The 22,418-nt window shown below is 39.9% G+C and overlaps 1 protein-coding gene across 1 annotated transcript in view; it reads left to right on the forward strand.

Annotated features, from left to right (window-relative positions):
* The first annotated feature begins 984 nt into the window (after positions 1-984).
* nkain2 (sodium/potassium transporting ATPase interacting 2) overlaps positions 985-22,418 on the forward strand; it is a 102,117-nt gene continuing 80,683 nt past the window's right edge. Inside the window, exon 1 of the mRNA XM_026193855.1 lies at positions 985-2,512. Coding sequence (XP_026049640.1) covers positions 2,459-2,512 — 54 coding nt within the window. The 5' untranslated portion in view covers positions 985-2,458. The remainder of the gene's footprint in view (positions 2,513-22,418) is intronic.

Consider the following 22,418-nt stretch of genomic DNA (forward strand, 5'->3'; position numbering starts at 1 on the left):
CTATTAGCCCTGATAGCAGCGTGGTACTCCACCTGCTTTATAGTAAAAACACTTTCAGGTTCAAGGTTCAAGGTTCTTTATTTGTCACATGCATAGTTATACAAGTATAACACACAGTGAAATGTAGCCTGACACGCTCCTCGACATGTGCAAAAAATTGGGGGGGGGGGGGGGGGGGGGGGGGGTGTAGAGGAAGAACATTATATATATGTATATATATATATATATATATATATATATATATATATATATATATATATATATATATATATATATATATATGTAGTATATACATTGGGTGAATGTGCAGTAGTAGCAGCAAGCAGGTGAATTCTGTACATTAATATGAATAGACATCTGACTATTTTACAGGATAGACAATATAAACATATTTAAAATTAAAGGAATTGAAATGTCTTTCATGTCTAGTGTAACTGTGATGCACTCTGTAAACTGCTGAGTATGCAGGTTAAAGGTTGGGAATAGGTAATGTGAAGGACAGACAGTAAACAGTTTAAACTGAACCCTGCACCCTTACATCACTTAGCACACACTAAGATACTGTTTGCTTTGCGCTGTTTGCTACACTTAAACTGTTACCAGTGTAGTCTGATATTTGCTATGCTGTTTGCATTTAAACTGTGCTTTTGCTTTTTTGATCATTGCGGCAGTTATTAGAAAGATGATTTAAAGTAACTTAAATTAACTGACCATCTTAAGTATTGTAAGTAAGTATTTGTCTCCGACCAGGCCCATCCCTTTATGACCACAGTGCACCCATCTCTTGATGGCTGCTTCCAACAGGACAAATCATCATGCCACTAAGCTCAAATCATTTCAAACTGCAGCTTCAAGTCATGGATGTGCAGCAGGTCTGTGATGCTATCATGTCAATCCAGACCCAATCTGATGAACGTTTTCAGCACCTTTTTGAATCTGTGGAGAATTAAGGTAGTACTAAAAGCAAGAGAGAGGCCAACCTGGTAATAACTACGTGTACTTAATTAATGGCAAGTGAAAGTTTTTCCAATCCTGTTCGCTTTTATTTTGAAAATCCCCACCGGAACAGCACCACTGTACCGAGGTATTTGACTTGACAGATGGCAGGCGGGAGACGCTCCTCTCTCGGCTGTCTCTCTCGGTCCGTTGGTCCATCCCGGTTCTCATTGTCTCCCCTGTTCACTCCTTGAAGACAACCCCGAGACGACCAACTAAACTTAGCCGTTTTTTTCCCGCTCACACCACACACTATGCTTTACGTTTGGAGACTTACCTCGACCTGAAAATTTACCCCTTCCCTCTGTGTATGAAATTTGGACATGCTCTTCTGTTTTCTTGTTTTTGTTTTTGTTTTTTAAAAAAAACATTGTATAAACGCGTTGGCAGTAACGGAGACAGCACCGACTAAAACAACCACCGGCTGACGGGCTTGACAAGACAGCAGTTGTGCCATGGATCTGATGGGGAGATGAACCGAAGGAGGAGGAGGACTCATTAGCCAAAAAGCGCCCCCCGAAATCAGCTTCCAGCGGCTGTTGACACCTCACAACATTTTTATCAATGACCGTTTTCTCACTGGATAAAACACCACAGCTATCGGAAGATATAAGACAGGTTTGGGACCTACGTGTTGGAGATTTGAAATAAATATATAAATAAATAAAACGCGGTTTTTGGTGAAGGATGTTGCCGCTACATGTCCGTTACTTCCCCTGAGAGGAGAGGAGCTCGCCTGTGTGAAAAGAGGCAGGGACCACTTTCGCTTGTTTTCTCCACCCTACAACAAATTAGGCTGTTTCACTCACACGAATGCAAGTGGCTCTTAATCGGATTACTAAACGAGGGATTTAATCTGGAGGGGAATACATCCATCTAATCTCACCGTCTCTCTTTCCCCCCCAGCCCTTCAGTGTCTTTAAGTGGCTGCTGCTGGTGTGCTGGACTGTGTCACTTCCAGTGTGCTCAGCGTTGTGATGATGATGGTGATGATGATGCGACTAATCGAGGTGATCGCAGGTGATGTCTGGACAAGTGCAAACTGTGTAGAAATCACTGGAAAGTCGCTGTAACCTCTGCTGGATGAATGAATGAAGGAGCTGGATCTGACTTCGTTTGTGTCACATGTATTGAAATGCAGCTGATTTAGCAGGCTACTAAAGTGCCCTCAGTTGCTGAGGCTTGGAGAGGGTTTATCTACATATCCAGCTCTGTGGACTTGAATCATCCCCCTCCCCAAAGGACGTACTGTTACGGGCTTAAGTAGTTGCCTTTCATTCCCTTCAGCTCCAGAGAGTACAAGGGGGGAGCTGGTACCCTGTCCTCTGAGCCCGAGAAGGGAGTGCTTCTACCTGGGCTGGAGGCCAGCCAGACGGCCCTTTGGGAGCTTTTGGATTTTGAAGGAGAGATCTTGGGGAGTTTCTGCTCCACGTGGACCTCCAGAGAGAGCCAGGAGGACATCATGGGGTGCTGCAGTGGCAGGTGCACCTTGGCCTTCATCTGTGGCATGCAGCTGGTGAGTGTTTACGTTACTATTGATCCTGTAAGGGGAGGAAAGTCTGGGTTAAATCTTTGAAAAGCTCCACAAACAGACAGGTTCTGATGGGAAAGAAGAAAAAAAGGCATCTTTATCTGGAGGTGGAGCAGGAGGAGAGGTGGGTGGCTGGAGAGAGGGAGAGATGGATTACTCAAAGGTCACATTTCAGAAGTTAATAAAAGGTCATGATACAAGGAATGATGTTGAATGACGAATATGAGGACTGAATAGATGAATACTGTTGCCTGGAGCTCTGGGGCTGTACTAAGAGTCCATATAGAGGGATTGATGGAGGTGGAGAGTGATAGATTGAGGCACTGTAGAGAAACGAGGTATGGGTGGATGGCAGATGGATAGATATATGAAGCAGGTACAAGTAAAGCAAGGAAGGTAAAGACCCATTATAAGGTTGCAGCATCAGACGCTGCCATTCTGTGTCTGTCTGTCTCCCGGTGTATCTCTCTTTTACACCATCTGTGTCAGTGGAAACTGGTGCCAGGCAAGACAACTGGGAGGAGGGATGGTCTGTAGGTGTGTATGTGTGCATACATGTGAGGAAGTGTGAGGAGCAGCACAAACAGTTTTATTAGTTCTGTCTTGTAGCTTCTGCATAATATGAGGAAATTTTTTCCCAGGAGCAGAACGATGTAATGAAGCAGCAAGAGCTGCCAAATGGTTTAATGTGGGTGACCTGCTGGTAGATCATGACATTTCTTATTAAAGAGGCAAAGTGGATAAAATTTTTTTAGGTAGCATGTGAATAAACATTGTTGGAATTCAGTTAACGTTTTTTGTTTTGTTTTTTTAAATTAAATTTGATTAGATTTTCAGGCTTTTTTAGCCTTGTTTTGGTTAGTTTGTGACAAGCTTGTTGCCACCTTGGTTTCTGTATACCACTATATAAAGTCACTACACATAAATCTCCTGTAAACTACCTGTGGAAACCCAGCTTTTGCATTTTATTTTGTCTTTTATCATTTTGTAGTTTTATATCTGTGTGTGTGTGTGTGTGTGTGTGTGTGTGTGTGTGTGTGTGTGTGTGTACAAGAATACAGTCTATTTGCCCAACCTTAGTTAGGAGGATACTATAGGAAATATAAATATAGGCTGTTGTTTCTTCAGTAAGGCCGTTCCACTGTTTGCATCGCATCTCTTTCAATAAAGTTGAGCGATATGTAAACATTTTTCCACTTGGTGTTATTGCAAGCATCTCTTGTACCTACGGCATCTGTGTTACTCTTGGCAGCTTAAAGGTATTTATTGTGAATTTCCAAGCGAAACAGTTAAATCCTACTTCTGGTTCCTCCCTTTATTCACAAAGGGTCGCCACAACAGGTAGCTGTGCAGCTTTGATTTGGCAGATTTTTACATTGGATGCCCTTCCAGACCACCGAGGGCTGGTGTCAGGAAGGGCATTAAGAACGTGAACAAACTTTATGTTGTAAGTGACTGAGTGCTGTGTTGTGGTGAAGAGATAATCAGGAATTTCTAGTAGGACCTGGCTGTACGTTCCAATACCAATTTGTACTAGGGTTGACTCGATAATAGAATTTCAATATCAATACCGATGCCCAAGACAATACTTGATACTTGATGCCACTTTTGAAACCAAAGGCAATGTTTTGACCCAGTGGTGCAACTGTAGAAGTGAAGACTCGATCAAAATCTTGAAAAAGTTAACTTGTTAATTTTCAACTAATTTCCCCAATTATAAATTTGATTTAACAACATAAGTATTTAGGATTAATTTTAGAGATTTTACTTATTTTATAAATTATTTAGACAATTTCACTACAGACCATGAAGTTAAAATGTATTTTATATATGTATTACTCATAATAAACCTAGGGTACAACCAACAGCATAATACCTACCATATGTAAGTAACTTAATTGTTGTAGAAGAAGAGCATTAAAGAAAATTTAAAGATAAACTTTGGATGAAGTGTGGTATTCGTTCTGCTGCAAGAAATATTCATCTTTTATCTGGCTACAGTCCACAAGCTGCTGCATTAATGGTTTCAGATGCATAATGTGGCCATTGGGCAATTGCTAACAGTTAAACAGGTAGCACCAACATGTGTACTGGCTAGGTTAACATTCACAATACTTGTTTAATAATTCAGTGCTGTAAAACGGGAGCTTTACTGACCTCTGAAATTCCTCCTAAAATGTTGTTCACTCTTATGAACGTTAACTACTTGAAGGGGCTGCATGGATGACTGTGCGTGAAGATCGGCTGGAGGAGGCAAAGACGGCACTGTTTGTATAGAAACAGTTCCAAAAAGGACAGCAGGACACATCTAAAACATTTAAACACTTGCTTGTTAAAATGCTGCTGCTTGGTGGTGAAAGTTCAGTTTTGGAGATTGTAATTAAAAAATGTTCCTTTAAGAATAAGACAAAAAGAAACGCTGTTTCTAATGGCTCCCTTTTAAGTCCTCAAACAGACTTTTTAAGCTGAGAGCATGCCTTTAATTGATCCCTAGTTGTGGGAAAGTAGATGCCTTTACTTTTCTTTCTAATACTGTTATATTTAAGCTGCTCATTCTAGCTACATTTTATACTAAAGGATTATTATTGCTACTGTACATAGTAGCTATAAGACTAACAGCCACAGCAGAGCAATAATTCCAGGCAAAGATTCTCCAGACGCTAACCCGGGGAAATAAAGGAAATCATTCCCTTCAGGCAAAGCGGTACCACTCATCACAGAATAAATCCTGCATTTTCTAAAGATTTATGAAATGTTGCTGTTAGAGGATCTCGCTGTGGAGCTTTTGTCTGCCGCGTGTATGGTAGCCAAAGACAGGCTATGATATAGAATGGGACAGTGAACACGCATGTGAACAGAAATGCATAAACATGAGGTGAAACGCTTTGGCTGTTGAAGCCTTTGCAGTCATGTACAGTGACTGTGTGCAAAAGTAAAAAGCTATTGTGATGATGAATAGGAAGCTGTTAGCGGCAGCACGAAGCACTCTGTTTTCAATACAAAAGGAAAATATAGAGAAAAAAAACCTATCCAATTTACCATAAAGATATTATGTGCATGACCCTCTTTGAGCGAGCGTGTGCTTGTAGGCCTATTGTGCTGTGAAATAGGACGTTGCTCTGCTCGTTTCCATTCAAATAAAGACAGTTCTGTAAGTGAACACGCCCGCAGCAGAATGCCGATGAGTTTACCAAATGCGGTGCACACACTGTACGCGAAGAAACACACCACTGTGCTGTAAATGGGGATGCTGTGTATTTCCCTGTGTGAAATAAAGGCCACGAGTGACTCTGTGTGTGTGTGAGAGAGAGAGCGAGAGAGAGAGTGCTTGTGAATGAGATGCTGTCACAGAGATAGTCATTGTATCTAATGCGGTGGAACTAATGCTATGCCATAGTCAACAACATGTTTTGCTCTGTTAACCGTTGTAATAGCTAAGCCAGCTGATGAGCTGGAGGTCTAACACTACTGTATGTTTCAGCTTGGCCATGCACGGTTAGCATCTGCAGCTATTGGAGCAGAGGGCTCGTGAAGCATCACAAAAAGTGCTCATTTCCACTCTTCAAAGACATACATGTGAAGATATTTCATTCCTGCGGTTCCCTCACCAGAAGGCACGCTGCTCTCAGTCCTCTCTGCTGTGAGTTAACCACATTGACCACAGATTAAAGACAGCCTCTTACCCTGCCTCAGACGCCCCCCTGTTAGAAGTAATTGTTTTTGCTAAGTGAGCCTCCGCCTAATTGGGGAGCTTGTAGAGTAGGAAGCAGCACTGGTCCAACCCAGTATCACGGCAAAACATGTAATAGACACAGCGCTCCACCATGTCTTTTTCACGCTTTGCCTCTCCAAAGTGTAAAAAAAAACAGTGGACCGGCATGTCTGTTGCAAGTTTTGGTGCAATATCGGGTTGACTGGTCAGTGTGTCTTATGCAGGGGAACTGATGTCTTATGTAACTCCTAGCAGCAGTTTTTCCCCCTGCTTCATTAGCTAGGTTAATTGCTAAAAGCTGATGTCGCCACACCTGAGCAGAGATCAATGATCCAGGTTGGAGATATGTCTACTTCACAGCTGACGTCAAAGCGTGCAGAGTTTAATTGATTCTATCAGCCAAATGTATATATTTGCCTGATTGTTTTCATTGGTCTTGCTTTTATTAGTAATGTGTAATTTAATGTCAGCAGTTAGTTCAAAGAAAAAAGTGTGCTGCTTTTCTGATAGCGCTCGGTGCCAGTCTAAATCTTTTTCTTTCTTTTCCTCACAGCCACACTTAGTAAGTAAAGCTAAAGGGACTATTGACTTTGGGGGATTGAATAAATGGTTATATTCTCAGTGAATCAAGCAACCTCTAAAGAAAAAAAACGTAAAATGTAATTACGTCCAAGGTGATGGCTTCATATCCCTTGATTTGGCTGCCCCCCCCCCCCCCCCCCCCACCATCCGTACACCACCATCACCAAGCTGAACTGTCAGTAGAAGACAGGGAGAATCGATGCTGTTGTGTTGTTTACACCAAATTCTGACCCCACCATCTGAGTATTATAGAAGAAACAAAGATTCATCAAACCAGGCAGCATTTTTCCAGTCTTTTAATGTCCAATTCAAATATGGTGTAGCCTCGATTTCCTGTTCTTAGCTGTCAGGAGTGGCCGCAGGTGTGGTCTTCTGCTTCTGTGGCCAGCTATTTCAAGATTCAATGTATCGTGCACATTTAGAGATGCTCTTCAGCATACCTTGGTTGTAACAAGTAGTTATTTCAATTACTGTACCCTTACTGTCAGAGCGAAACAGTCTGGCCATTCTCTTCTGAAGGCAAGTCATTTTTTTCCTCCCAGTCAACTGACACTCGTTGGATATTTCCTCTTTTTTGGACAATTTTCTGTAAACCCTAGAGACGGTTATATGAGAAAATCCCAGCAGAGCGGCGGTTTCTGAAATAGAGTAGCCCGTCTGGCACCAACAAATCACTTCAATCACCTTTCTTCCCTATTCGAGTTGAACTTCAGCAGGTCCTCTTCAACGTGTCCACATGCCTAAATGCCTAGAGTTGGTGCCAAATGACTGGCTAATTGTATATTTGCATTACCAAGTAGCTGAACACGTGTATCTAATAATGTGGCTGTTGAGTGCAGATTTATTCTAAAGACAAAAGTGGTTTTGTCGTCTCTAGTGACTAAAAAAATGAGCAAATGAGAGACTTTCTCAAAATAAAGTCTTGTTGACTATAAAAGTGGCGTCCTAATGAGCCCATAGCAACAGCGTTGTCATGTTGTATTACATGCATAAAGTTTCATGGTGCTGTGAGCAAGCTGTGTTATAAGAGGAAGATCATACAGCTGAATTGAACAAAACAGCCATAGAGTACACACACACAAACATAAACACACAGATACATGCCATGCCACTGGTGACTCACTGCCTGTGGCGATGGTTCAGGTCTATGTTGCTATAACAGCCCACAGCAACCATCAGCTGCTGCCACAGAAGTGATGACTAAATTATCTAAGGGCGTGACGGGTAACAGGACTGCAACCGTGGCCTCCCACCATTGGCTGGTTCAGTCGAGCTTTTGAAGTCGGCCGGTGGGTGTTAATGTTGATGGAACGGTAATTATGTTGTTGATGTGTACGTTAATTGAATTGAGGTAATGGAGTAAAATGATGGGCTTGTAATTCAGTGTAGTGCACAATTATAGTGAGATAATAACTGGTAATCCAGAGAAATGTAATTGATCTCTCAGACTGTCACAACAGGAGAACATTAACCTAAAATAAATTTTCCCAGAAACTGAGGTAAGTGCTTTTTCTTAAAAAAAAATCTCTTTTACACGACTGGAATTGCAGATACTAAGGCACATACCAAGAATATTTGACTTTGATCTCCTGGCAAACTAAAGTTATTTTCATGTCTCCTTTATGAGGCTGTGGGACAGTAAGCGTTCAGCGCTTTCAAAGCTGAGCTGTGCGTCCCAGCACCTTAGAATTAAACAGCAACAAAGAGCAAGACATCAGACATAAAATATTTAATTGGAATTAAAATGTTGATTGTTGAAAGTTGATGTCGCTCTGTGTGCTACAGCACCAGATTAGGGTTTGCTGCAGCATTCATTTCTTGTCTTTTTTACAGTAGTTATTGTAGTACTGGTATATTTTTTATCATCTTTTTCATTTTTAATCACAATTTGATTTTGATAACATCTCTGGAGTGGGTGGCGCTCATAGGGATCATTTTCTGTGGAAGAAAAGTCATATGATGCATGAAATACCCATTTTAGCTTGCTGCCAACAACACCCATTTCATTTGAAGTTTTTTTTTAAAACATTTGACCAGACACACATGTATTTTTGTGTAATTTTGCAACTACAGTTTTATATGGAATGAGGTTATGCAGAGAATGACTGTAGGCTATCAGAGGCAGTGTTTATCTTACTGTGACAGTACGATCATGTGACATTTCCACCACTGAGGGACATACTGAATAATTTACCTTTTAGAAGCTGCAAAATGGATGCAGAAATGGTATCTCAGCATGTGCACCACATGTTTGAAAAAAAAAAGACTTTGTAACCATCAAAACTCAGAAACTAGTACTTAACCAAGATGTTTTGGGAGTTTAATAGAACTCATTTTATCTTGAAGCTGGCTTAATAACTTCAGCAGAACTGGTTTGTAGATTGATATAAACAGTCAATATCAATTCAGCATTGCAATTTGGCAAAAATGTTCTCCCACTCAGTTTGATTGTATCGTATATCCCATTTTTTTTATTAGTGATCTTTAGTTGCAACTATTTTGTAGTGTGCACCATCTCCCGCTGTTGGTTTTTTTCAGCATTTTAAAGAAAATCCACTTTTAGAATGGGTTGAGTTTTCAAAGTGAACAGAGCTCTGCTCTTTGGCAACAAACAATCTTCAGACCTCCTTCCTCATCGCAGCAACTCAGCGAGATAAAAAGGCTTTCCTATCCTTTATGTACAACACTGCTTTCAACAAAGGCCACACACAATCTCAGCTCTGAGTCTATAGATTTTCTGTCGCTCTTTCTTTTTCACACTCTCTAATTTGTCAGTCTCCCTTGCCCCAGGTCTCCATCTTTTTATATATGCCCACCCTCTATGTGTATGTCTTTCTGGCCATTTCATTTCTTTATCTCCACCTCCTCTCGCTGTCTGGCTCTGCTTGCAAGAATGCGGCCATCACACCTTGGCCAGGGACTTGACTGACAGCTCATTCACTGTATTTCAATAGTCTGAACACAAAGTAAGTCTTCACTCACTGATCTGATGAGGTAGTTTCAGTGTGCCAAATCAGTCCCACACTGAATCTCAGTCTTTGTAGATCAATCCAAGCTGCATCTGTATTGCTCATACATTCATGAATGATAGTGTCATATTCTGTGATTTTCTGTTCTGTGATTTTCTGTGAAGGTATGCTGTGTGCAAAAGGTTACGTTTTAGGCTTAAAACTTTACTTTTTGATAAAACTGACAGTTAGGTCTGAATCAGGTGACCCTGAACCTTACCTTAGTTATGCTGCAATAGGCCTAGGCTGATAGTGGCTTCCCATGATGCACTAAGGGTTTCATCTCCACTCACTCCTTACACAGCATCATGACACAGGGTGTACCTCCTTTCACATCACTCTACATTTAATAATTATTCATTATTATTTCTGGCTTGGCTCTTTTCCACAGTGTGTCTTTTGTCCTGTCTTCCTCCCCTCATTCCCCGAGTGGCAACAGCAGATGGCTGTCGCCCCCCTGGAGGTTTCTTCCTATTATGAGGGAGTTTTTCCTTCCCACTCTTGCCAAGTCCTTGCTCATAGGGGATTGTGTGATTGTTGGGGTTTTCTCTGTATTATTGCAGGGTCTTTACCTTTTAATATGAGGTGCCTTGAGGAGACTGTTGTTGTTATTTGGCACAATATAATGAAAAATAAAATTGAATTGAACTGAATTAACAAAGAGTGACATATTTCTAAACTCTTTTGATAGGGTATCGAGTATGTCAATAGGTTTTTGCTCTTTCTAATCTACTGAGTGGTCAGTTCCATGTTGTGTATGCAAAGTCTGATTGAGTGCATTGTTTGAAGTCACACACTTGAACTAGCAGATTATTACCAGATACATAACAACTAGGGGTGCAACAATACTCGTATCGATATTGAACCGTTCGATACAGTGCTTTCGGTTCGGTACGCATATGTATCGAACAATACAAAATTTTTTATTTATTTTATCAACTTTTCTTCTGACGATGCTGTCTGTGTTTTGCGCTCAGTGGATCTGCGTTGGACTACTCCACCTAGGCTGCACTGTCAGTGCAGATCCACTGAGCGCAGCGCAAGCTAGCAAGACAGAAGCTAAGCTCGTTGCAACATGGCAAATTGAACCTCCCCCACCCTCATTCAGATGTGGCGTTTGGAACTATTTTGGTTTTCATGTGAAGAATGACCCTGATCGAATCGAACCGAACCGTGAATTTTGTGTATCGTTGCACCCCTAATAATAACCTATATAAGCTATCCCAGTCCAATTAATGTGCAGACAGTATAATGAAGGTACAGACAGGAAAACAATAGATCAGTCAACCAGTACTAAGAAATAGTGCGTATATTGTGAGTATTTTTTGCAACCGTGCCGAAGTAATTTTTCTGCTGTAAGACTTACATCTGCAGTAACTGAACTCTCCCAGCATAATTACACTGCTACTGACAGTCAACCTCACTAACAGATTTCAGGGCACTCTGCACTGTGGTGTGATACAAATTATCTTAGGTCAGACAATGGATCAGCTCTGTTCAAGCAGATATTTTTAATTACTCAGTTAGAACCTCCGCCTCCTATACAGCCAAACGCTAACACCCAGCATATCTACCTCTCCCTTTCTTTGTTTCCAGCATTGATCTTCACATTTGTGCTTACTTGCATCCACCAAATGCCTAATTGTTTTAAAGGCTCATCCTTTAGACACCAAATGACCGCCTAAGCTATGAAGAAATAACTTTAAGGCGGAAGCAAGGTGGCCTGTTGTAACACTGCAGTAGTTCCAGCAGAATTCCAGCAGGCTCACCACCGCCTTCTTCAATACAGTAATAAATAATACTTTTTGTACTAGTGTAGTACTTCTATAGTATATATGTACTATAGTATATCTGTTTTTTTTTGCTTCATTCTTTACTGACCTATTCAACTGTCTCTCCACTCAGTTGTAGTCTGAGGTTGATGAGCTCCACATTCTTGAGCTGTAGCTAACAACAGGTAGCAACAGAGTCCCTTCACAACAGGAAGGTTTTGGGTTCAAATTCACTGCCTGACTCTGGCCTTTTTGAGTTTTCTCCATGTTCCTGGGTGGGTTTTTGCCGAGTTCTCAGGTACTCAGTACTCACAAAGGAATGCATTCTAAATTATCCATAGGTGTGAGCGTGAGTGAATGGTTGTCTGTCTCTTTGTGTTAGCCCTGTGAAATATCCAGGGTATCGTGGTGCCTGGTCTGTGACCCAGGGTTTTGCGTTTTGGGAATGTTTAAGTTTTTTCTAGTTTGTTATCTTTATTTTAGTTATTATTTTGAATTTGTTGTTATTCAGTATTTCATTATTAAGTGTTCCCTGTCCTCTTGTTTCTGGATTCCTGTTAGTTATTTGTCTGTTCCCCCAGTCTTGTTTCTGTGTCTGTTTGCTTCCTCTGTTTTCTCTTGGTCCCCTGCTCTTGCTCTGTGTCCCTGGTCTCTCACCTTTGTATTGTGTCTTCTAGTCTTGTGTCTGTCTCCTCCCTCCATTCCCCTTATTTTGTCGGTCTGAATCTTATTAGTAGATGCAGATTAGGCACCCTGTGACTAACTTAGTTATTGTATTTGGTAATTCAGCAATAAAGCCGCATTCATGTCCAGTTTTGCCTTTGTACGCTGCATCTTTGGGTCCATTCCTAACTGCCTTACACAGGGTGTACCCTGCCTCTTCTCCTATGACAGCTGGGCTAGGCCCCACCCCCCCTGCAATTCTAAATTGGATAAGCAGTTGAGAAAATGGATGGATGCAGCACCATACTTACATTTTACTGAAGTTGTCAAAATGAATGTGAAATTTTAACTTCTGGAATTTTAGTGCTGTGAAAATTAGAAAGAAAGTAATTTTACTCAAGTGGTGAGCACCTGGACTATAATTTTCTATTTGGTTGTTAATGTGGGACAAATTTTTGTGGAGCCATTCATTAGCCAAAGATGTCTATTAAATAGCTGTCACCAAACAGCACATCATTTTGCAAAATTTGTTTAGTTCATTAAGGTTTGGACTAACACCAAATGAAAAATGTGTGGGTGCTCTGTGGTGGTCTACCACTCATCTCTTTGCTTATGTTGATTTAAGGGAAGAAGTCTCGTGGACAACATAAAAGAGCCTTTTAATGCTATTTACATGTTTCTTTTTGATAAATATTTTCTGAAAGGTTGAAACATGTCGCCCTGCTTTCTGTCTAGATTCTAAGCTAAAGCTACTACATCTACTAGTTTACTGAATAGCAAATATTTTAAACATTATTAAAACTTAGTTCACGAGATGCAGACTCACTCAGCATGTATAGCAAGAAGAAAGTGTGGATTATACTCTGTATGTTACAGTTGCAGACACAGACAGCTGCAGACATCACAGAGGCGTAGTCCTTCCTGTTATACTTCTTTGAAGTCCACTTGAAGTCTTCTCGAAGAGCGACTGTGTAGTTGGTGCATTGTACTTTAGTGCCCGTCTCCCCAGACAACTCTACGCAGTTATACAAACAGAGCAGCATGAATCACTCGGACACAAGTGGACCCTAGCAGCTTCAGAGAAACTATAACACCTCTGAAAGTATCTGTAGTCATACTTAAATCTTCTGGAAGGATGTACTACTTAGGCACACCTGTGTTTTGAGCTAAATCCTAACACTAATATCAGCACAAAAACAATGCGTAGATACTGTTTTAAACAGGCCTTAGCATGTTAAGCATCTTGCTTTAGAAGGCTTTGCTGGATTTCTAAATTAAAGTCGAAGACTGTATTAATTGCCAGATTTAGATGAGAGTCTAATGCTAGTAGACCTGTGGGAGCAAGGTGCAGCCACAGACTGCGAATACATCACACAGGCACAAATTCCTGCCAGTTATTGTTAAATAACATTCAGGTGATGAGTCCTGATGATGCTGAAATTTAATGTCGTCGTCATGTCCGATGTTCAATAGCCACTTGATGTAAAGTGTTTCTAAAAGAAATCGAAAGAAACACTTTCTCAGTCATAGAGCTGGACAAAAACATATAAACAGAATTATTGCAAAATAACTTTGTCCAATAAAGAAGCAGAGCAGCAAACTGTGTCGAAAGCATGTTTCCACAAATGGCAGGTGACATCACGGATCACAGCGCCATTCTCACACAGTGCACAGCTCATTGTTTAGTTGCACAATGCAAGATGTTGGAGTCTCAAGCAATTTTTCCTGCAACATGCCTTATGACAAAAAACAAAGCAACAGCCTACTTTATTGTGAAAGTCATTATGCCAGTGAGCACAGTCGAAAATGTTGGATTTTAGCTGCTTAATAAAGCAAGTGACTCTCATAACCAACTGGCCATAAACATTTCTAGCGACTTGTTCATGGTATACTCCACCTCTCACCCTACGACAGCTGGAGTAAGCTTGATTTATATCGAGATATAAAGTTGTTGTCATGGTAATTTTTAACAATTTATTTTAAACTGTTCTTTTTTTATGGTGAAATGGGTTAATGTACAGCATACACCTTTAATAAATTAATAAAAGTTTGAATTTATTTTGGATTTTGTGTAATCCATACAGGATCTAATATATATATACACTGTGACTGATGTTTGGTTAAATGTCCCTCAGAAAGTTGCACCTCAACCAGAGATTTTTGGTTGCCATCAACAAGCTTCTGCCACAATTCTGGCTGGATATTTGAGCACTCTTCTTGGCAGGATTGGTGGAGTTCATTTAAATTGATTGGTTTCCTAGCACAGACCCAGCTTTTCAATAGGATTGAGGTCAGAGCTTTGGGAAGGCCATTCCAGAAGCTCTCTGTTAAAATAAAACTAGCATAAAATGACAGAGTTTTCATTTCTTTTACATGAGCAGAGTTACAAATTCAGCAGGGGAATAATTAAATATTTCTCCCACACTATGCTGTGAAATCATTCCACCCTGACCGGTGGTAACATTAAGAAAAAGAACAGCTAAAAAAAAAAAAGATTAAAATTACCATGACATTCATGACCAAGATGCATGGATGTAAACTTCTGACCAAAACTGTTTGTAAATATACATATGAAAAAAATGTTATTGTAAAAAGCAGGGTTCTTCTCTTAGTTGTGAACACAACATGTCTTGGAGGCTTAAAAAAGGAGTGCAACACAATGATAGTGTATCAACTCACGTTGTCATCATAACAAAGTCTGTGAAAGTGTGAAAGAATGGCATCAGTAAAGAGTGATTTTTTTTTTTTGTTCGACTTAGAAAAGCTGACTCAATCTATATTCCTGCACAGCTCAGTGGAGGCTTTAAATTGAACTCTTACACAGTTGGATTGTTTGTTCTATATTCTTACTGATACTGACACGCATATTGTGAAATCACAGCTGCAAACCAAAACTGAAATCCACTGTGTGGTGGGTTTGTTGTGTACGTTCATGTGGCAGCATGCTGCTTTTCTTCACTTATTTTTCTTTTTTTCATATCAACAGTGCTCATCACAGAAACACACTTGCCTCAGTTTTAATATTTTGGGGAAAGCATGTGTTTTCAGCAGTTTGGCCATCATTTGGTTTGGTTTCTCTACTGTTGCGATGGAGAGGAAGACTGTCAGAGGTGCAAATTGGAGCTACAGCAATTTTACAAAGCTTTCAGATAAAACTGGATCATTTTAACTCTTTTGAATTTTTTGTTCCACTTTTCAAAATTTGAACGTTCCAAGCTGCAAGAAAAACCTCAGTTAACCATTTTAATTACAACGATTCAGATCTTCATCTAGTTTATGTTTTGTTTTTTTATTCAAAGGGAAGACTGGAAATTCGTCATTATGAGCACTTAAGTTTGTGCATCGTTCAATATGCTAGATTTAGCTGTACATACAAGTACTAAAACAAAAGGGGTTGGTGGAAAAATAGACTTTCAGTGACACTACTTCAGATAAGGACAAAATGTATTTGCTGCTTTGGAGAGAAAGAAAAATATTATGTTCCTTATTTCTGGGGGTGTATTGTTTCAGGTATGTGTGTTTTAATTGTCACTTAATTTATCTAAAGAATTTATTAAAAGCAGATCAGAAAGAATAGAAATGAACAAATAATAAATAGATTTATTTGGCTAATTATTGCCCAGTATTAGTTATTTGCTATGAGTATCAGTATTCATATTAGTTGATGAGTTAAATTTTAAAAAGTAAAGAGACAGGAGCAAAACCTTCAAACATGTTATTGTGTGATTACACTGCATAGTCAGTCCACCAGAGGGGACTCCCCTGTTGGTAACTTGGGATGTGACGAACACAACAACCAGCTGATCCAAGCACATTCGAGTAGACTGTAAACAAGTACGTAAATCACTGCACATAACAAATTTTATGGAAATCTGCTTATGTTTGTGTGTCTGAAAGAAAGAAAATATTGGCTAGTATATCAGCATATCAGACCTTTAAATGACAAATATTGGTATTGGTCATAAAAATCCTGTATTGTTCATGTTTACTTTTGGTGTCTTTTTCAAACACATTAATAATTGCTCACAGTAAAAAACAGGTTTTCATCAGCAGTATTGAGATGTCTTTATTGAACAACCCTCTACGAGGCTCGACACAACATTTCATCTGGACTCAGGATTCTTGATTCCATAATATATTTTTAGCTCATTCCAGCCGAACATCTAATGAACTAAAATTAGCAACAGTTCATCTAAGCCGCTGCTGATCATTAACCAGTCACAACTGGCCAGAATTAGATGCTTTTTTCCAAAGTTCTTTGGTAATAAAAAATCATGTGGAGAGGAAAAAAGCTATTTGGTGGCACTTGAATATGACAAACCTAAAGTTGGAAACTGTACATCTCTTGGTGCTCCAATTATATATATATTTTGTACACGTTTGCCTCATTGATTTTTTTTTCTTGCTTGATTTAGCTTAATTGATGTAGCTTTTCTACTTGATGATTTGAGCCAGAGAATTTCATAGTCATCCAAGACAAAGAAACACTCCATCTGTGAGTCAGCTATTATTGTCTGTGGGGAGAATGATTGGAAACTCTCTAACTGAAAGTCCTTAGTGTGCACTGTTTCCCTTGAAACATACATTTTAATTCCAGGTTTTTCCTTTTTAAAACCAGAGGTGGTTATTTCATACACAATACAAGAAAGACAGAGGCAATGTATCAAAGATAATGCGAGGAACAGCAAAGTTCACAGTGGCTCACTGCTGGGCACGAAACTAGTCTGCAATGATATTTATTCACATCACTCCTCGGCAAACAAATTAGTTCCTTTAGCGCATGAGGAAAAACAACAAATGGTGAATAATGTTTAGAATCCTTGAAAGCTTCCTTTAATGCAGAACATTAGCGAGTGCACTTATAGATCTAGATTTTCAAAGTAATTGTCCAAACCTTTCATCTTAAATTGCAGCTGTGGAAAACACCATGAAGGCCACTGCAGCCAGTTATATTGGATTGCTGTTGTTTCTTCAGAGCAATCTGGTGGCCAATTTCAATCTCCCTGCATCATACTCCTGAGTCCTGACCCTATCTTTGAAAATTGCCGCCGGTTTCATATCGACACTAAGCAGTGGCGAGCGAGAGGAAAGTGAGGCGACGACAGGCAACAAAGGTCATGTACTGGATTTGAGCGAGCGATATCACAGGCGGGCGTGCCTGCTGAGCTGCCAAGATCCGTATCGACGGCGCTGGAAGCTGACCTTGTGCACGACCACCGCTGACGGATGAGCCGAGATGGTGTTTGGTCAGATACTGCAGCCTCAATATTTACACTCAGGCAGACAGACAGGCCGCCACAGACACTTGCTTCTCTGTGCTTCATTTTAAAGCGCTGCAAATTGTTGTGCTGCTGACTTTCTGCTCGTTGCTGCTCCGGGATCGTTATTTACCCCTCAAGGTGAAACGCTCCCCATTGTTCTCAGAGAACTCATATCCTGTTGATGTAGTTGTTGCTATTGTTGTTACCGTGAATCCTGATATTCCGCCTGCGCAGTCGTTTTGATCTTATTACATCAAAGGAGTGCTTGAATTATAATGGCGAGCGGCTGCAGAGCAATGCTTCCAGCTTCATTTCACATAATTATAATGTGGAGATACAACCGGTGTCAGATTAAGAACTGCTATTTGGAGAGAAAACAACCATATTTTCGGAGTGACATTGGTATTTGGTCGAGTCTAATGGATTTTGGGCGAAGTTGCTCTGCACAGAAGAAACTAGAGTTATCAGCGCTCAATATTTAGATGAAAAAAGGTAAAAAATCAGTTACAAGAAGGAAGTGATGAAAATTCAATTTAGCTGTTTTCTTCTTTCTACAGAAGCGAATTCTCTTTCTACCAACAATGTAACCATCCTTTCAACAGCAACAAACCTACTTCTGATAAAACATCTTGTTATATTGCCTGAAAGCTTTATCTTATCGGCTGCAGCTAAACCTCTGCTACGTCTTCTTTTATCATATTCACCATTTGTCTTTCCTCTGGTTTCTTATGCTGTTTCACTCTTTTCTTTCTCTGTGTCATTGTTGGCCTTGTTGTCTTGTAATTTTTCTCTCTGCGTCTCTCAATCTTTCTCTCAAGCTCACTCTCTCTTTTATTCTCTCTGTTGCTGCTCTGCAGAGTCTCCCGGGCCATTTGAGTTGCTCAGGGAGCTGTGAAAACGATGTCTGTGTGTCTTTGAGTCTGCATCCTGTAGGGACTGCCTTTGTGTGTGTGTGTGTGTGTGTGTGTGTGTGTGTGTGTGTGTGTGTGTGTGTGTGTGTGTGTGTGTGTGTGTGTGTGTGTGTGTGTGTGTGTGTGTTCACATGCAGGGACGGGGAGGTAGTGGAGCGTGTTAAGTCTTGCTGTAGAAGCCTTTCGACTGGGATAAGGAGCCAAGGGAGGAAGGAGGGAGAGCAGGAAGGAAGGATGGTTGGATAGATATATTCATAGTGGATAGATGAATGTTTGTGTGCATGGATCGATATTGGGATGGAGGGATTGAGATTTGGATGAATGAATAGATGTAGAGAGGGCAGAGAGAGAGATGAGTTGGGGCAGGAGGGGAAGAACAGATGATAACAAGAGAGGATGGATCGATGATGTATGGATACCCAAGATATATGGATGAACAGATGATTAAGGAATGAATAGACCTTTTAATAGGGCAGAGTTATTAGTAAAGACCATAGATGGCAGACAGAAAGCCAAATATGTTGTGCATTGACTTTGTTATAATGGAGCAGATACTGTCTGGAGACTCTAATAGTAATAAGGCTTACTAAACTTATATTTAAGAATAAAATCAAGCACTTTAAGGCCCTTCATGCTACTCTGTACACCCGACTAGATAATGTATTTAAATGTGAGTAATCAGTAAGTATTACTAAGAGCAGGGGTGGAGGAAATAAATAAAAGCAGTAATCAGAGTAGAAATATTATCATAGAATTAAAAGTCATGCAGTCAGGATTCCAATTAAAGACCGACTAGCAGGTTGGCAACCTCAGTAAATAAAATTATAAGAAAGTTAAACAATACCTAGATTATTCTGAAAAAAAGTTTATATATGCATTAAAAAAAACTCAGAGCTTGGTTCTCATGTTACACAAACTGAGTGCCAACTGGTAGGTGAGTGGTTGCTGGTTGTCACGATATTAGAATGTCAAATTCGATACTGATACCTATGAAAATACTAGATGCTCGATACCATTTTCGATACTATGGGGAAACTTTTGATCCCATTCTGTAAGAACAGAAGTAATGGCAAAGAAGTCACATCTTAACTTAGCTTAAACAAAATAAGTAGTCAGGATTGAGTTTAGAGGTTTTATTCGTTTTACAAAAAACAGATCATTACACACAGAGTGTAAAGGTAAAATAACACAATACCTAACGTCTAAATCATTTAATGAATGCAGCATTATGGAAAAGTTACTCTCATTGCGCTCACTGTGAAAAACCTCACAGCTGGCTTCAACAAAAAAAGAAACCCATTTTAATAAGTTAAGTAGAAAAGTTAACTTTTTCATCTCGTCCACATCTGCCTGCAGCCTGTTTCACTGTTCTCACTGCTTCACATCACTCTGCAGCTCTTCACATCCTCAGCTCTGCTCTGGATTTCACTCGTTATTTGCTCAGATTAGTTCTCCACACTCTGGACTCTGATCAGTTCAACTACAGTTTCCCCGCTCCTCTGCACAGACAGCAACCTGCCCGGTTCTCCATGTGTCCGTAATCCGTTCTGTCACGGCACAAAATTCTAGCAGCGTGCAATAAGTATTCTGCTCTTATCTAACTGCAGCCCGCTAGGCATTATGTTAATGATAACAGACAGCTAAACTTGCTACCATGTAATTGCTAATAGTGAAATGGCTAATGTTACCACGTTCACTGGTCAGGTTAGCATTTATGATAATGGTTTAATACTTCAGTGTTGTTAAAATGGGAGCTTTACTGACTTTGGGAAATTCCTCCTAAAGTGTTCAGTGTTGTTACTTGTTAGTGAGGGGAGGGACTATGAACATCATCTGAATTTTACTGTCTTTGTGCTGTATAATGTGTAGAACTTAATTAACTTTTTAACTTTTTATTTTCAAGAAAAACTAACCTGCAAGTTCATCTTTAAGCAAAAGTTCAGTGTTATGATCTAAATACAAGTCAAGGATATGTATCATTTTCCTACAGTAACTCTGTATTTTATATTATATTTAATATTATTAGTCCCAGGAAAATAAGTACCTGAAGTAATCGTATAAAAGAAGTGGTATAAAAAGTATTTGGCTCTGAATAAATAAATTAATGAATAAAAAGTTGAGCAGTGTGGTTACTTTAAATTCAGTCTCACACCCTCAACAGTAAAGCTTCGAGTTTCGAGTTTATGGTCAAAGTCACATGTGTTCAAATCTGATGTTGTATCAACCCATCTGCATACCCTAACCCAGGGGTGTCCAACTCCAGGCCTCAGGGGCCGGTGTCCTGCAGGTTTTAGATGTGTCTTTGATCCAACAAACTGATTTAAATTGCTAAATTACCTCCTCAACATGTCTTGAAGTTCTCCAGAGGCCTGGTAATGAACTAATCATTTGATTCAGGTGTGTTGACCCAGGGTTATATATAAAACCTGCAGGACACCAGCCCTTGAGGCCTGGAGTTGGACACCCCTGCCCTAACCTCTTCCACATGCAGGGTTTTGCTTTGATTTTGTCCTTTCTCTTTTTTTTTTTTTTTTTTTTTTTTTTACCACAGCAGCATTCAACTGTATGCTCTTCATTATGTGATTTTTCTCTCGGCAGAAATCCTGAACAAAGCTGCAAGTCAAGCCTATATTAAAGGACCTTAAGAAAGTGAGGTGATATTGGAACTGCAGTCTTACAATCATCCTCTTACACTTTAGAGGGTTTGGATTAAGGAGAAGTGATCGCAGTGAGAAGCCACAACTATGGTGTTTCAAAACTGAACATGGGTGAAAGAATAAAGATTAGTTGATTCAACTTATTTGTCACTTTGCAGTGTTCTAGTGGTTTTCCAACGAAACTGCATTTTTGAGCAATTCTTTACTAATTAACTTCCTACAATCTGAGTGTACAGGGTAAGCAGACATGTTCAACTGTCATGACTCATTTGTAAATGTCTAATATTTTATGTTGAGACTTTCCTTTAATGTAGTAACTGGCAGTTTTGAGCGAGTGAACTTTATCCACAAACAATAAAACCAAAGGTTGGAAATAAACTGGGCAAGGCCTCCTGGAAAAGATAGTTTTGACCTTAGCTGATCTGCTAATGTTTTACCATTATTTGATCACTGTAGACTTTGCTCAGGTTAAGAGGCTCGATGCACAGAAGAATCAGAGATCATAAACCTGCCTACATCTTTTGTGTCTTTTCATAGAATACGAGACTGCATACATTTTCACACACCCCCTGTTGTGGCACACACAGATCAGTAGTGATGCGGGTTGTTCAGTTCTTGTGCAAATGAAGTATTAATCATTCAGTAATTCTAAATATACAATGAACACATCTCATATGACTTATGCAATACGTGTGCCACTGAGTGCACCCAGTGTTGATGGGAAGGAGGTGGTTGCTTTAGGCAACTAGAGAGAAGCATTAGAAGCATTAAGGCTTTTATCATAAAGAGAATATCACATGAATTCATTCAGAAAATCATGTAAATAAGAAGCTGTCTTAACAGGCAGTTTCACACAACAAAATCAGATCTTGCTCTTACTTGAGCTTTCTCCGAAGGGTGGCTGGTCTCTCTGTTAGAGATAGGCTGAGGGGCTCAGTCATCTGAGAGGGGTTTAGAGTAGACCCGCTACTCTTCCAAATCAAAAGGAGCCAGTTGAGGTAGTTTGGGCATGTGACTAGGATGCCTTGTGGAGACGGACTACCCCCACAACCAGGCTTTGGATAGGCTTAAAAAAATGGATGGGTGGATGGATGGATGGATGTGTTAATGGGTGGATGGGAGACTCATTTTAAGACAAAACCTCTGCCCATGTATTTTAGTGATGTTATCTCAGGGTTATTGCTAAATAGTAGAGGTGGGAATCACCATACATCCCACGATACGATATTATCACAATACTTAACGCACAATACGATATTATTGCAATTATTTAAAAATATTTTGCAATATTCAGATTCTGTACATAAAGGTAAACTTTATCAATA

The sequence above is a fragment of the Astatotilapia calliptera genome, chromosome 15, assembly GCF_900246225.1.
Source record: "Astatotilapia calliptera chromosome 15, fAstCal1.2, whole genome shotgun sequence".
NCBI lineage: Eukaryota > Metazoa > Chordata > Actinopteri > Cichliformes > Cichlidae > Astatotilapia > Astatotilapia calliptera.